The sequence below is a fragment of the Plectropomus leopardus genome, chromosome 19, assembly GCF_026936395.1.
Source record: "Plectropomus leopardus strain MGB_pleo_1.0 chromosome 19, ASM2693639v1, whole genome shotgun sequence".
Taxonomy (NCBI): Eukaryota; Metazoa; Chordata; class Actinopteri; order Perciformes; family Serranidae; genus Plectropomus; species Plectropomus leopardus.
The window spans coordinates 7,274,196-7,289,865 of record NC_142194.1 but is presented as its reverse complement, the minus strand read 5'-3'; the positions used below and the strand labels follow the sequence as shown (position 1 = coordinate 7,289,865).

Below are 15,670 nucleotides of genomic sequence, written 5' to 3'. Positions count from 1 at the left end.
CAAAGCGAGCTGGCAGGACTGCTGGTGTCTGCAGGCTTCTCTCTGATTTAAACAGACCCACAGAATAAAATGTGCTGCTGCTGCTGCTGGTATTGTATCATAGAGTGTTTGCAATCGGACACGTGTCAAGAGAGCTGCTGCAATGAATAACCCAAAGCCTGTATATGCAGAGATTGGGAATAGATAATTTGGAATATGGAATTCATAGAACGGTTTCAGAAATGAGGTAATTCACACCCACATCGTTTGATTTGATTAAGCACCAACTGGCCTCACAAATGTCTGGTTTTAGACATCAGGCTGCTGATAACTGTTGTCTTAATGCTGTTGCAGATGTGGTGCCACACATATACTTTTTCAGTTCTTATTTTTTCAGGAAGGTATGGACATTTCTTTTTTTTCTATAAAGCCCCTTTTTATGTCCCCGTGATGGCAATAATTGTGCTTGGAGGCATTGTGGTTTCAGGTTGTCCATCCCATTTCTGTGATTTCTGTGATACCTCGAGAACAGATTAGATTATTTTGAACAAAAGTCAAAGTCACTCTGAACTGGCAGTCCTATCTCTGTGAAAAACCCTCATACAGACATAAAGCGTGATAATAACATTGATTTCTGGGAAAAAAGACAACATACAGAGATACAAGGTTTCTACCTGACAGCAGCAGTAAGGCATTTCATGAACTTTTGACAATTAGTCATTTTTGATACTCAATTTTATTCACTTATTGGACACATGTTTGTCAAATGACTTTCATACATGCCCATGCTTCAATCAGCTAGTATAATGTCATATGTAAACATGCAACCACAAACCAATGCTGCCCATCAGGGATGTCTCACTGCTTTAAAGATTGTGTAAAGCATTGGCTGTGTAGCTCAGGGGAAATTGGCTTTTATATGGATCAAGGCCAGCAAAGTCTACAGAGAACAGAATCATAAAGCAGACAAATGAATTGGCCTATACAAAATGGTGTAACAAAATACAGTTGACAATAGTTTGTGTAAATTGTCTCCATCAGACAGTTGTCCATCTGCTTAATCCTCAGAAAAGATGGAACATATGGAGGCTGTCCCTCCAGACCTGTAGACGAATTACCCAATATTGATTTCCCGTAGCTTAAGCCACAAGTCCCTATTACCTGTCATGTGTTGTATGTGATGGGATCTTGTTGTCTCTTCTTAAGATCAGAATGAAGACTTTCATCCTATAGAACTGAAAAGATGATCTCAATACATAATTCAATACACTTTCAAAGGACATCTCCTTCAAAATATTTAGTGCATTATTGATTTGCTGCCACCTGCGTTCAGAGACTTCACCTATAGCTCAGTGAAGAACAGGGAATGTTATTGTCACATTTAACTTGTTGCTTTCCGTGCTGGGTATTTTAAGTTTGATATGCACAGCAGGAGCATATAATCATCCCATCAGAATAATGGCACACATCAATCCGTTATGATCCCTAAAATAAATATGTAATTAGGCTGTCGAGAGTAATAATCTGCATCTGCTATTGCCTTTGTTTATGTGGTACTGAATGTACAAGCTGTTAAAGCCTCAAAAGCATGCCACAAGTGAACTCATTAACGGAAGTATAGTGACATCAAAGTGTTGCAAGAGGGTGATGACCTTTTCATAAACTGAAAATGATACAACACGATTAAAAAACATCATTACAAGTGAGCCGTGACGCACTGTGCCTTGTTTCTGCTTTTATTATGAGTTGTGAAATAATTGTTGCTCGAAGTGGTGTGTTGTAAAAGACACCCTTTTTAGATCAAATGATGTGCCATGTTTAGCAGAGAAAATACATAAACCCTAATGACAGGGAACATTTTTTAAAATGATAGCAAAGCATTGATGCTAGCGACAAAAGACGTGTCATTATGGTCTCAGCCCAGATTAATGATGCCTTATGATGTAGCATGATTTAGTGTCATGTAGTTTGGACAGGAATCCTCAACTTGCTTTGCCAGGGCCCCACTTTTGCAAAATGACAGAAGGCAAGGCGGCAGTCGCAGCAGCCCGGGCATTTCTAGGGTTTTAGGACATTTCTAGGTTGGACCTTTCTATGTCTTTTGGATTTTAGGCCATTTCTATGATTTTAGGATGCTTTGAGGATTTTTGGAGGTTTCGGGGATTTTAAGACATTTATTGGATTTTGTGATGTTTCTATGATTTTAGCCCATTTTTAGGAGTTTTTTGGGGGATTTCTTGGGTTTTGGGGTATTTTTGTGATTTTAGGATGCTTCTAGGAGTTAAGGATGTTTCTCTGATTTTAGGATGTTTCTGGGATTTTAGGATGTGTCTAGAATTTTAGGGCATTTCTACAGTTTACATTGCGAGGACATTAGGCGCTTAACTAGAACCTCTTTTGGGGGTGGGTGGGTTGGGGTACCCTCCACTGACACTTTTTTGATAAACAAGCTATTTTTTGATGCTTTTTTATGCACTCTGGCACTTTATGTACACTTAAAGTACAAAATAAGTTCCCAGTGTGAATCACTTTATTCTCATTGTGTATTAGAAAATGTTTGATGGGCCACCCAGCACCCTATCAGAGGTCAGATTTGGCTTTTGGGCCATAAGTTGAGTATCACTGATGCAGCATGATTTACTGTCATGGAGTGAGGGTATGATTAGGTTTTATATTCTGACTGTGTAACTAGCAATTTTAGTAAAATGCTATTGGATCTAACCTTGGCCACAGGTACAAAGTGCACTGCAGTCTTCTTCAATCACGGATTATAGTTTTGCCAGTCATCCCCCACCACCCCTCCATCTTTCCCTCCCTCATTCTCCATCCTCCCACCTTTTCATTCTCCCATCTTTTCTCCGCCGTCCTCCTCCTCCGATCCACTTCGTACCCTGTCCTCCCTCTTTTCTCATGTCCCTCTATCCCTGCCACTCCTCCATCTAATCATTTCTCCTGAGTGGGGCTAATTAAAGGGGATCTGACGGAGTGCGCTGACCACAGGAACATCAATCAATCTCTGTCCAACACGGCAAGCCCCCACTGACTCCCCCAACCTGCTGCCGACACGTACAGCTCCGCAAAGGTTAATTGTATTCATTATATAAGGGACAGAGCGAAATAGGGAGACAGAGTGAGAGAGAACACTGTCTAAAGTCATCCTGAAGGTCCTGGCTTTGGGGTGAATTCTCGGTAGGCGTCAGTGAGGTTAAACTTGGAGCAGCGACACCACCTGTCAGCTATCTCTGCCTTAATGTCTGCGTCTTCTCCACCCAAACTCTGGTGCTACTTTTTGACTTTTTTTTACTTTTCCTATGCACTCTTCCATCATCTGTTCACCTCCTCTTCCTTCCATCTATGCATAACATATACGTAATTGTATTAATTTAGTTGATGGAACATATGAAAGGAGCCACACATCATTAATAGAGCCTCTTGATTAGTTGATTAAGCCTTAACAGACTTTGGGCAAAAACTCATTTAGTCTTGCGGGTCCAACTGACGCTGCTGCTAATGAGATTTGATACCACTTCATTTTTTGTTATAGATATTAACAGCCTTCGAACACACCCGACCATTTGTTATTCCACCACTACTTCCATTTGGTGGCAGACACTTCCAAAGCACAAAGGCAGCTTTCTAGACATTATCAAGCGATCACAATAACACTGGAGAAACTTTGCTTTGTACTGATGTTAATAATCTAGCATGAATTGCCAATTTCCTGTCGCTGTATTCATAGAGCCTGATATCATTTTAATGTCGGAAGAGTTCAGTTTGGGAGAGTGGATTGCCTTGTTTTGTGTTTCCCAAAACAATTAGCAGTGAGTGACATATACATTTTCCAATGACACAGAAGCTCTAGAAGCAGTTATCGTAACATTTTTTCACTCCAAGTATGAAAAATATGCAGATTGATACAATCTTCAAACACAATCTGATCAACTGTGTCAATCTCATCCCCTTTTTATTGGTGCGCAGAACATGTGGAGGCTTCATGGTTGTAGCAAGGTATAAAGCATTGATTCCATCTGCTTTTTATTTATCCAGTGTATAAAGTTGTGATTGGTCTATTATGTCTCAAATTGGTGGAAAAAGACATCATTGAGCACAACATCAGACCTGAATCTGTGTTTTAGAGGTCTCTGGAGCCAGGCAACATGCAAGGTGTGCACTGGTGTTACCTTTTCTTGCGTGCAACAAACAAATCAACAGGTGGCCGTTCTGAACGGGTGACGGGTGAATGGGTCCAACAAGAGCAGGACTTTGACTCAAGAGACTGGTGTTTATATCGGCGTGAAACTAAAAGTCAACTTTGAGTTACGTTATCGTGTGAGTTATACACTTGTAGGTTTTCCTAGACCTAACCAAAACGTTATGTTGCCTAAAACAAACCGCTGCTCCCTACTTTGTCCCTTGAGTCGACTTATATGGAGATCTTCTCCTAACCTTTACTCCAGTGTCCACTAAAGCATATTTTTTCCAGCTAAAAATGTGAGGCGCTACTTAAGAAATTCTGAGCTGGAAGCTTTTTAGAGGAGGAGCTTTTGAGGAGGTGCAATGTTTTATCAGTTGACATCCTTTGGGTGCATGTGATTGCTTTGATAAAAAATGTCTGTGAATGAAAGACAGCGCAAGGAAGAGTTCTTGCGCTGGATGCTCTTTTTTACATCTTTTTTTTTTAAAAAGCGTAGCTCTTTACCCAGAGTTTAACATTTTTAACTCCCAGTGCTCAAGAAAAAAAAGCCCAACTAGGAGCACTCAGCGCAGAATTCATGCTCAAAGCCTTGTCACTCTGCTACCAGTTATAAGGTAGAATAAATATGAAGCTCTCTAATTCCAAATATTTTCACAAATATGCAGCTTCTGATAAAATTACTTTGGGGGGAACGGCCCCTAACCAAATAGTTTAATCACCTGAGTGTAACTGCTGACCCTGTCTGCATCAAGATACAAAGCAAAATACTGCCCAGACATCAAAATATGGCAAATGGGGATAAGATCACTTTGTCTGGACTCTTACACATTGCCAGAAACTGAGTGTCCTAACAAATACATGACTTATATAAACTGGTTACAAATGAAAGGAAAAACCCAAATTGACTGGATAAACAAGAGAATTGCAGATGCTCCCATACAGAGCTTAATGGGGGACTGATTGGTTTAATGAGTATGAGTGTTAGCGCTCTCCACCATCATCATCAAAACACTAAATGAAAGAATATCTTTTGGAGGAATGGTGTTCATCCTGTTCAGAGACTTGAAGAATCTCTGCCACAGCACATTGAAGTTGTTCCGGCTGCTCCTAATTGGATGTTGGTTTTTCTTTTAATTTGTCACCCGTCGGTGCGTGTATGCTTGATATCAAGTAACTTCACTCTGAGCAACCCTGAAGGCAGATAGACGCCTGGTCCTACTTTAAAGCTGAGTTTTTGTCAGACTGATCAAAATCACAAGGACTTCAAAAGATATTCTCGTTCTTTGCGGGAAGGTCTGTTAAAATATTTAGATTTTGTATTAGGTTTTATTCCGTAAACCAGTGTGTTTGGTGAACTAATTTCACACAGCCTCTTAGAAAGAATAATTTCATTTTGTTTCTTTTCTGTAAAGCCTTTGGCAGTGTTTGATAATGTGTGCCTGAATTCTTTAAGAATCTGTTCATGTACTGTTTGTTTAGGCAACATCATACATTTTTAGCACTTAACTGCTTTCAGAAGAACAATTCTTATCATGCCTCTTATTATGTGACTCCCTAGGTCTCACTTTCAGCTTTATTTTTGTGCAAGTATTCAAACTTTCCTGCTAACAGCTTGTTGAAAGCACTTCTGAACTTCTGAATTGCTCTGTTTTACTTCTCTTTTATTCACTTAAGCTTTTCCCAAACATTTGTTCATGCAAAAAGAAAAAAAACTCTTTAAACAAAAGGTTAAATCACAAAAAAAACCCATTTTCAAACAAATTGCATGTGGTTTCTATAGAAACCAGTGCATCCCATCACTGAAGGCTACTCTCTGACATCCTGCCTGGCAGTGTGCGAAACACTCTCAGGCACATAGCATGGAGGAATGTGACAGCAAATATGGCAAGCACACTCCTAGTGATAAGTGTTTCACCTCCCACCATTTATTTTGACAGGAATGTGTTGTGCTAGACTCAAATTAAACATGTATAGCTCGCTGTAGGCTAATTCACAACTTCTGCATGTTGTGCCTCCATCTAACATGCCATTAGAGACGTCAACAGTTGGCCGCTCCATGTATCTCCCACCGAACCACCATTTATTAGTTATTGGAAGGCTGTTAAGAAGCCGATGCCTAGCGTGCAAAGCAGACTGGATGCCCAATCTCTGAAATGAATTGCTTGAATGACTCAAAATAGACAAAATCTGTTGTGTATCCCAGAGCTGTTGAGGTTATCTCTCACAGATATACCCTGGTGTACTGCAGATATCGAAGAGACACATGCACACAGTCAAACAAACATTGATCACTGATGAGTATCTACAGGAGTCTCTTTCTCAAGCCAGTGGGATTGTTGTTAGTTCACAAGTAATGCTGTTTAACAGCTGTTACACGCATACACACACATGCACACACACACAGAGGCATTACGAGTGTTTTGAATGGCCACTTAAAATCATAATAGCTTCCTCCTAGCTGCATCACACTCCCCGATCTCTCTGCAAGAGCTCTGTGTCTTGTGTGTTTCTCTGTACTTTGGTTGCAATGAATCACACAAATGAGGACATCACTTTTGTTATGCCTTGATGGCATTCGTGTTGCACTCAGTTGTGCCCACGAAAAGTAGCGGAAGTCATTTTGTGAGGAATAAAACAAGAGAGATTGAGTGAGAAGTTCAAAACCATTGCTGCACAAAGTGGGTGCGATTGTCAGATTGTTGCTTTCACTTTTTTTGGTGGGGGGGGACACACTGGGACTTTAGTTTATTCTCAAAAACAGTACAATTCAGGAAACAATGAAGATGTGAAATTGGTTGCCCTGATGAGCTGTCTAACGCTTGAGAAAATTGGGCCCAAACAATAAGCAGATAGTATATGAAATGTGTTTACAAAAATGCTATCTAGGTTTAAAAAAAAGAAACTGCATTTATTATATGGTAACATTTACAACCTAAAAAACACAGACCAAGAGGCAAAAAATTTGCTAAACTCCCAGATAATCATGCACACCAAATTTTACTCCCCTAGGACCATGTCCCAGGGATTTATTGAAGAATAAAGCCTTCCTGATGTCCATTTTTTTCCGCTTCTAGTTGTCAGAGGAAGTCAGGGCTTGTATCATTGGATGCGGAAAATGGAGAATATAGCAGTAAGACTTAGTTCTAAGTCTCTATGACAAGGTCCAAGAAAGTTATTCAAGGAAAATGCCTTCAGGATGTCCATTACTCCCACTTCCTTTGGTCAGAGGAAGAGCTTAGATCAGGCCCAAAAATCATGCAGGACCCTAAATGAACCTGCACAGTTTCTGTCAAAGCCTGACCAGTGCCCGACCCACAGCAGCAGTCTTGGGACTGAGCCCAAAGACCCAAATTTGTACTGTAAAAATAGGTCCATAATATATTACATTTTATGTATTACAAAATAAGTATTTTTTATTGTTAAAACATGTATAACAAGCTAAGTGCTGGTGTGTTTACTTGCACCACTTCTTCTCTTCATTCTGTTAGTTTGTCATCTTGTACATGACAGGTACGGCAAAGCATGCCGCGTCCTTCAGTGCATCTAGTATGCACAGAGATGGCGATACAGCACGCGGATGATAATTACCACTCTCTGCTGCTCTTTCTCTCGTTTAACGTACCTCTCTTGCCTGCGCTCTCTGTCACCCCCGGTTCCCCACATATTCGGTCGCTTTTCCTTTCTACACCATCTTTTTCTCTCTTTCCCTTTCAGTTTCATCCATTAAAACTCCTGCCAAAAAGCCATTAAGCATGAGACAGTTCACATCATTTTCATAAAAAAATGTCAATAAATAAACAGAATTCTAGGAAATTATTTTTTTTCAATAATTTCCACTAATTTCTCCATGATGGATCATGACACCATCAAGTATTATGTTCAATAATAAAAAACATACATTAAATATTTGGGACAAAAACAAACACAAGTTGGATGTATGATGAATAAAAGGTTATATTACAGAGGTTAGAGACAGTATCAATCACATGGAAGTCTGTTTTGAAAGTCATTTATCCAGGCGACCACTTTTTGGGACTGTACTGGTTTTCATCCCTACATACCAGTTTGCGACAGGACCCATAGTGGCATTTATCCCTTAAACACTAACTACTTAATGGTCCCAAGACATGAACTCCATCAGTTTGAATAGAGGTTAAATAGATAGGTTACAATAAATAGAGATTAGAGTGGTTTGGAAGTCCCCTGCCTTTAGTGAATGCAGTCTTTAACGTTTTTGTAGTAACTGCTGCCTATAGCGCTTTGAATAACAGACACAGAAAATGACATTTTTATACTCATTCAAAACCTGTTGACCTCTGCAAATGACACTAAAGCTTGTACATTTACAATTTTTACTGTTTATCAGATTTTTTTTCTTGCCTGATATGAATGCAAGAGATAGCAGAAAGGTCACATGCTGTTGTTGAGCATATATACAACATCATGAAAGTATTGTGATTGATATTACATTCAGTAAGCTTCAGAAGAATGCTGCTGTGAAAAAGAGGGTCAGTAAGAGCATTTAGCTTGAGCCATCATATTTTACATAAACCTTTCTTCTGTAGAATCTGTAATTAAAACATAAGTAGAAAAGGCATTGCACCACATAAAAATGCAGTAATCTATGTGAGGCTCAACTGATGACCTGAAGAACTTCAGTTCATCAATATGACTATTGAAACTTGAGGCGAGACACTCTTGGTGAAAACATAGCTAATTCATGCACTGGTCAGTTTTGAGAGTTTGAACTATTTTGCTTCCATAACATATCTTCTTTCAGACTTGTGCAAAGAAATTGACCAAAATACACATTTGGGTGTTAATTTTAGCTCTTATTTCTATTCTGGAAATGTATGCAAGACATGCATGTTTAATGAGATAATGAATTATTTGCATATTTAAACACACAATTTCCAAAAATTAATAATACCAATAATAAAAATCATCTTAACAGGAAAATTTTTATCTGTTAGTTTTTTGTCACCTCATTCACCTGCCGTCTCAGCCTATCAATATGCATTGCAATTACGTATACTTAAGTTTAAAAATACACTATTTTAGGTATTTTAGAAAAATACTTATTTAACTATTAAAAAAAACACTATTTTGAGTATATTGTTAATTGTATATATGTGCAATTTAGTGTATTTATTTAACTGAAAAAACGCTGTTACATACATTATTCATTGTATACCTGTGCAATTTACTGTACTTATTTACCTTAAGTAATACACTTTTAATTATAATATCAATTGTATATATTTGCAAGGTAATGTATTTTTTACTTAAAAAAACCCCACAATTTTTATTTTTTATTATTAATTGTGTATATATATATTTATATTTTTTTTTTACTGTGATTTAAAGTACGATGTACTACTATGGCAACTTGCAGGATATGTTTTAATCACTGTTTTAGAGCATCATCATTTGCCTCTCATTCTTTCAGAATCAGCTGTGTCTCCAGATGTGGCTCAAGGTAAAACATGCATCAAGTGGGTAGTTAGTCTTTACAGCAGCAGCTCTATAAAGTGCATGTAACACTGCCTCCAAATGGCGGGGAGGCAGTATTGCTACCACAGCTGGACATCCAAGTCAAGGTCGGAGTGTCAACTGCTGGAGACGTTCGGCTTCAACCTTTGTCCCAGGGGATTTTTGCACATACGTGTGCATGTGTAAAGGAAATTTTAATGTGTTTGTTGTCTGTGTGAGTGTGTCTTGGGGGAGAGCTTTGCTGTGGTAGCTGCCTCTCGAGCATCATTATCATTGGAATAAACAATAGCTAAGCTCCGATGTCCTCTGTGCCCTTGTTCCTCTAGTAGATGGTCTTATGTGTGTGTGCTCAGACGCTGACGCTCGTGCTTACAAATTTGCAAATACCCATGTTTGTGCACTTAACATAAGCACCCCTTTGATTTCTACTTTTGTCTTAATTAGTTTACTGGGTTTTTTTTTGCAATTTAAGAGAACTCTCATGCGTATCTTGTATGTGTTTCTGTGCTTATTAAAGGTACCTAATCCCTTCGTTGGACCGCTCCCATGCTGGCTTCTACCGCTGCATCGTGAGGAATCGGGTGGGAGCGCTTCTGCAGCGGCGCACAGAAGTACAGGTGGCCTGTAAGTATGCACACAGGATGTAGGTGAAACACAGACAACCAGACCTAATGGATAAATAAGAGCATAGATGATAGAGAGGGAGTGTGTGTGTGTGTTTTGACTGCCTGCAGAGTACACAGCATGCCCACACTCTGTTTGGTTGCCTTTGTATGAAGGACTGAGCAGGGAGGGACAGATGCTGGCGGGGTGAAAGATCTACCTGCATATCATTCGGGGTGTTATCAACCCAGACAGCTGTTCCACTCAGCATTCTCATTAGATTGATATTGTTGCCGTGGTTGTTTTTAACGTTGCTTCATTTCAATATGACCGCCGCTTATTTCATTCTCTCTCTTTTGTCAACAACATCTGTCGTTTCTTGGCGAAAAATAGGGCTCAGATGCGCCGCGTTTCTGTAAATTTCCAGCGCCGCTTTCAGGCCCGCTCATCTTGTTAACGAGCTATTACAAAAGTACCGCAGAGGTGTCTGGAGTGTTGTCACGTCGAATACACCCGCTCCCCCCCTACAACTGTCCTACACCCATTATCCCACCTTCCCAGGGTATGCGAGGTTCATTGGTTTCCCCTTGTTTCAGCGACATTTGAGTGGATGTGACACTCCACCGTACCTGAGTGAACAATGCAGCCAACCAGGCGTGCAGGAGAAAGCGATGGGAGGGAGACGGAGAGGGCCCAACAGTCCCGCCGGTCCATTTCTTGGGCAAACACGCTGTTGCTGAACTGCTCCTCCTCTCTCCTCCAGACTCTTTGTTGCTTCTGTCACTGTTTCTTTTTGCTTTTCTTCCCTCTCTTTAGACTTTCTGATGTCTGGACACCACTGCTTTCTATTCATTTTTTAGCTTCCACCCCACTGTTATTCTGTTTCTCTTTATTCCCACCTCTTCCCTTTTTCCATAATTCTCCACCTCCCCTCATCTGTTGCTCATGAAGGGATACAAATGGCAAGACAGAATTAAAAAAAGAGAATTAAGGACACCTGCAGAAGAAATGGATGAGATAGACACAGGAGACAGGGAGAGAAGAAAGACAGAATGGCAGAGATGGCGAGATCTCTTTTGCAAGCTATTCCATTGAGGCAGCACAATTAGGTTTGCAGAGACACACCTCAGAGAAAGGGAAACATGCAGAGGCATTAGAGTTTAGGGGAAGGGGGAGGAGGACACCACATCGCCGAAACTGCAGATCAAAGTCAGGGGATTTGCACACTTCCCAGATTTTCATTTAAGCTAAGCACCACAGCTCCACCGCAAAGCCAGATTACCTTTTTTTTATTCTCTTTGAAAGAGAGCGAGAGAGAGAGAAAAATAAGATTGCCATCGATGCACAACCACTCCAACATCCTCCAGTTCAAAGCCCCATACCTTGATCCCTACATTTTTCAAAGATATTATTATTTCTAAAGTGTGTTAGAACTTAATCGAGTGTTTGATGTTACTTTCAAATGATTTCAGCAGAGTTTTTTTTTTTTCATTGTTTCCGTTGAATTGAAGAGACAAATATATGATCCTTTCCTTGCCTCCCATGGAGATAAGAAAAAAACAATCTCAAAAGATAGTTTGGGTTTTTTGCAGTGGGGTTGTATGTGGTACTTATCCGTAGTAGGTGAATTAGATAGAGTAGATGTCAGTCAACAAGCCCCCAGTTTGGAGATGCAGGCTGGAGTAAGCAATGTACTGCTGTGGATGGGGACCAGCAACAAAACATGGTTTATCCACCTGTAAAGAAGTCTCACCTAAAATCGATATCAGTTTAAGTGTGCGCTGTATTGAGCGTATTTACACTGCTTTACCTTAATGTCAGACAGCCCATGTGACCATTAACAGTTTCCCATCCATGTTCTTGTCAGTCCACCAGAGTGATCAACAAAAGCGGTAATTTTAGCTCACTGAACACTATCTGCCAGCTGGTATTGTGCGACTTTGGTGACTCCAAACTAACCCTTTTAAAGGTGAAAGCCACACAATATACGTAACTACAGTATTTGATTGAGGCTGGCTTTGAAGAGAACAATATAACAGCTTCAGTTTCCTTGATTGACATCAGTTTCCTTGTGCTTCATTCAGATGCCTTTCCCAAGCATTGAAACCTATGAAATCTCAGCAAACTGGTTTTGTTTCTTTTGAAAACATGGGAAAAGGCAATGAGCAACTTGGCAAGAAATGTCCCGCAAATTGCAAGAAATGAGGAAAACTGATTTTATATTATATATAATTATCATTATGTATTATTTTTGCACTTTTTCTTGGTTTATTTCCTTGTTCCTTGTTGTTTTTTTCCCACAATTTTCAGGATTTTCTATTAATTTTTACTAATTTGGCACTTTTTTAAAAAAATTTGCTCATCTTCTTCTAATAAATCAAATTTGCTAGGAGTTTCAAGTGGTTACAGTAAAGTAGTGAATATTGTAAATAAAGCATGTACTTCAACTGAAATTATTTTTTTTAAGTGAGATTTTTTTTTAGGTGGCTAAAATATGTTTTGTTGCCGGCCCCCATCCACAGCAGTACATTTTTTAACTTCTGTGTCGGACTCCAGCCTGCTTCTCCAAACTGGGGTCGTGCTGACTGTCTGTAGGTGATATATTGTCTCTGGATAAGCACCCCATACAGGCCCACTTCAAAATTTTTAAACTATTCCTCTAAGGTTTTAGATTTCACAAAAACCAAAGTGTGCACTTCTAAGCAGCGACAGACAATGTGAAGGAAAAGTTTGCTTGTTACTGCTGTCCAAGAAAGGTTTACAGCCAATACGCTACACAGAACTTTACAGCTAAGATCAAATCTACAACTGAAATTAGCACTGATCGACGGGAAATCCATCAAAAATTCCTAACCCGCCTATAGATCTCACTTACAAGTAGGCAGAGCGAGGAGCAGGAATATTAGCGCAGTATTTTTGTCAGCTTTTAAGATATAATGAGGCAGGGGAGGAATAAAACCACTGTAACAAATGAAATGTATTAGCAGATAATAGAATAGCGGCAGCGCTGGTCATCTACTATGTTGAGTAATGCACACATTTAGAGCATGATCAAGATTGATTGCCCCTGATGCATCCACACAGGAGGATACGGAATATGAATATGAGTCAATTTAGCGTCCCCTCTGTGTCCCTCTGTGAGTCATTACATCTCGGTTCTTTCTAGCCCTTTTCTTGATGCACTGTGTGGAAACCATGGCAACAACAAGGCGCTGTCCATCAAAGTGGCTCGATGTAACATTTCACAACACAAAGCAGATGGCAAAAGCTCTGTGGGCACCAAAAGTCAGATTCAAGAAAGGAGGGTAGATTTGTGTGCGTGACTTTACCTGCCCTTTTTCTTTCTTATTCTCTTCTGTGTTTTCAGCTCTTGTGTGTAATCATTGTTTGTTTTCTTGCAGTTATGGGCAGTTTCGAGGAGGGTGAGCGCACCCAGTCAGTGTCTCAGGGAGAGGGCGCCGTCATCCAGGCGCCACGCATCCGCAGCTTCCCCCAGCCACAAGTCACCTGGTTCAGAGATGGGCGTAAGATTCCACCCAGCAGTCGCATGTAAGTCCTTTTTTCTTTGTTCCTGTGAAGTCTTTTTTGTGCTTTACTTTGTGTTTGTGTTTGATCTTGTGAATACTTCTTTGTGGCTTGTTTGTTCCTGGGGTCTTTGAGTGCTTTAGTTTGAAAGCGTCTGTTCCTACCTGTCTTTTGTCATTCATCTTGGTACTTTTTGTGCTAAAGGAGAGTTTGAATTTCTCCTGCAAAAGCGAGGGCCAAGACCAAAGCTGTTTTGGCACTGTGTGAAATGAAATCGCCCCTTTGTTGTGTTTTATTTTAAAAGAAAACCCAAAACCGACACTTTTTTGCAACGTGTCTGTGTCTATCTTCATATTGGTCTCAAAATGGGGGGCTGTTTGTTTCTGAGGTCACCTATCAGTGTTTGCCAGCCGGCAGCGGTGGTGTTCGAACAGCACCATCAGTGCCTGCTGGGGCCAGGGAGCACTGGAGCAACAAATGGGATTGTTGTTTTGCTTTTCCATTTTATACACTTAAAATGGAAGGGTGTAAATGGAGAGGTGGAAAGGGAAAGAGGTGTCCTTTCTCTGGAGAGCATTGGACATTTTTTGTACTTTAGTTACATGAGTTCTGGTCCTGTATGTAGCAATTTAAGAAACATGAAAAACAAACATATTTCATGATATTTGTGGACTTATATATTATTAAAAATGTACACCACCCAAGGCTGATACTTTGTGTAAAAAACCCGGGGAGAACAAAGCGATTCTTGACAATATGACGAGCTCAATTCAGACTATTTGTAGAACGCATTTAAAACAACTACAGTTGATGAAAGTGCTTTACAGGCATAAAATACTGTACAGATAAATACAGAAGCAAATTTCAACAGGAACATAGGAGAGTGCCAGCAAACATGTAAGCATGATTTACTCTTCCATCCTCTTTTGGTTGCAGAAGTAACCTCTTTAAATTTACACGTGGCCCCTATTATCATCAGTGACACATTAGATAATTTAATCCATGACACATTAGTTCATTTATGAAGCCCTGGACTTTATAGCTCATATATGTCATGTTCAAACACCGATCAGCCAAAACATTAAAACCACTGACAGATGAAGTGGAGAAAATTGATCTTCTCGTCTTAATGCAATGGCAGTTGTCCCCTCAGCAGACTAATGCGCCATGCCACACTGCAAAAACTGTTCATCAATGGCCATAGAAACGAGACAAAAAGCTAGGGTGTAAACCAGGCCTCAAATTTATCCAGATCCCAATTAAATCAAGCATTCGTTGGGTGTCCAAGTACACCGGCATGCAATGCACAGGGCTCACAGGATCTGTTGCTCACAGACACCACAGGAAACCCCAGACGTCCTGTCTTCATGTCTCGACAAGTCAGAGCCATATCAGATCCAAGGAGGCCAGATCCTGGGGTACCAGCAGCGCCACAGATTAGATTGAGATCTGGGATATTTGGAGACCAGGGCGACATCTTGGGCTCTTTGTCATGTTCCTCGGGCCATTGTCCTGCTGAGGTGGCCACTGCCATTGTGGAGTGAGGGTGTGCAGCAGTGTTGGGGATGGGTGGTGCATGTCGCAGCCACACGAATGCACGGACCAAAGTTTCCCCGGCAGAATATTGTTTTGGTATGAGACAATCAATATTGTTTACTTCACCTGTCAGTGGTTTGGGTGATGGGAAAACTTGGACAAGAAGAAACTGCGCAGAATATGTTAAGGTCAGTGATCAGTGCATATTTTTAGGTCATTTTAATCCAGTAGTCTCAGAGATTTTTTTTTTTTTTTTTAACGTTTGAGTTACCCGTTTTTTTAAAAAAAGCACATTTTTTTCCCTTCTATTTTACTTTCTATTGTTACACATATAGCTCC

General features: G+C 40.1%; 1 protein-coding gene across 7 annotated transcripts in view; it reads left to right on the top strand.

The window, feature by feature from the left end:
- sdk2b (sidekick cell adhesion molecule 2b) overlaps window positions 1–15,670 on the top strand; it is a 378,479-nt gene that overhangs the window by 266,451 nt on the left and 96,358 nt on the right. For all 7 annotated transcript variants that reach the window (XM_088069843.1, XM_088069841.1, XM_088069844.1 and 4 more), the window contains exons 3-4: window positions 10,185–10,291; window positions 13,672–13,819. In XM_088069843.1, coding sequence (XP_087925969.1) covers window positions 10,185–10,291; window positions 13,672–13,819 — 255 coding nt within the window. The remainder of the gene's footprint in view (window positions 1–10,184; window positions 10,292–13,671; window positions 13,820–15,670) is intronic.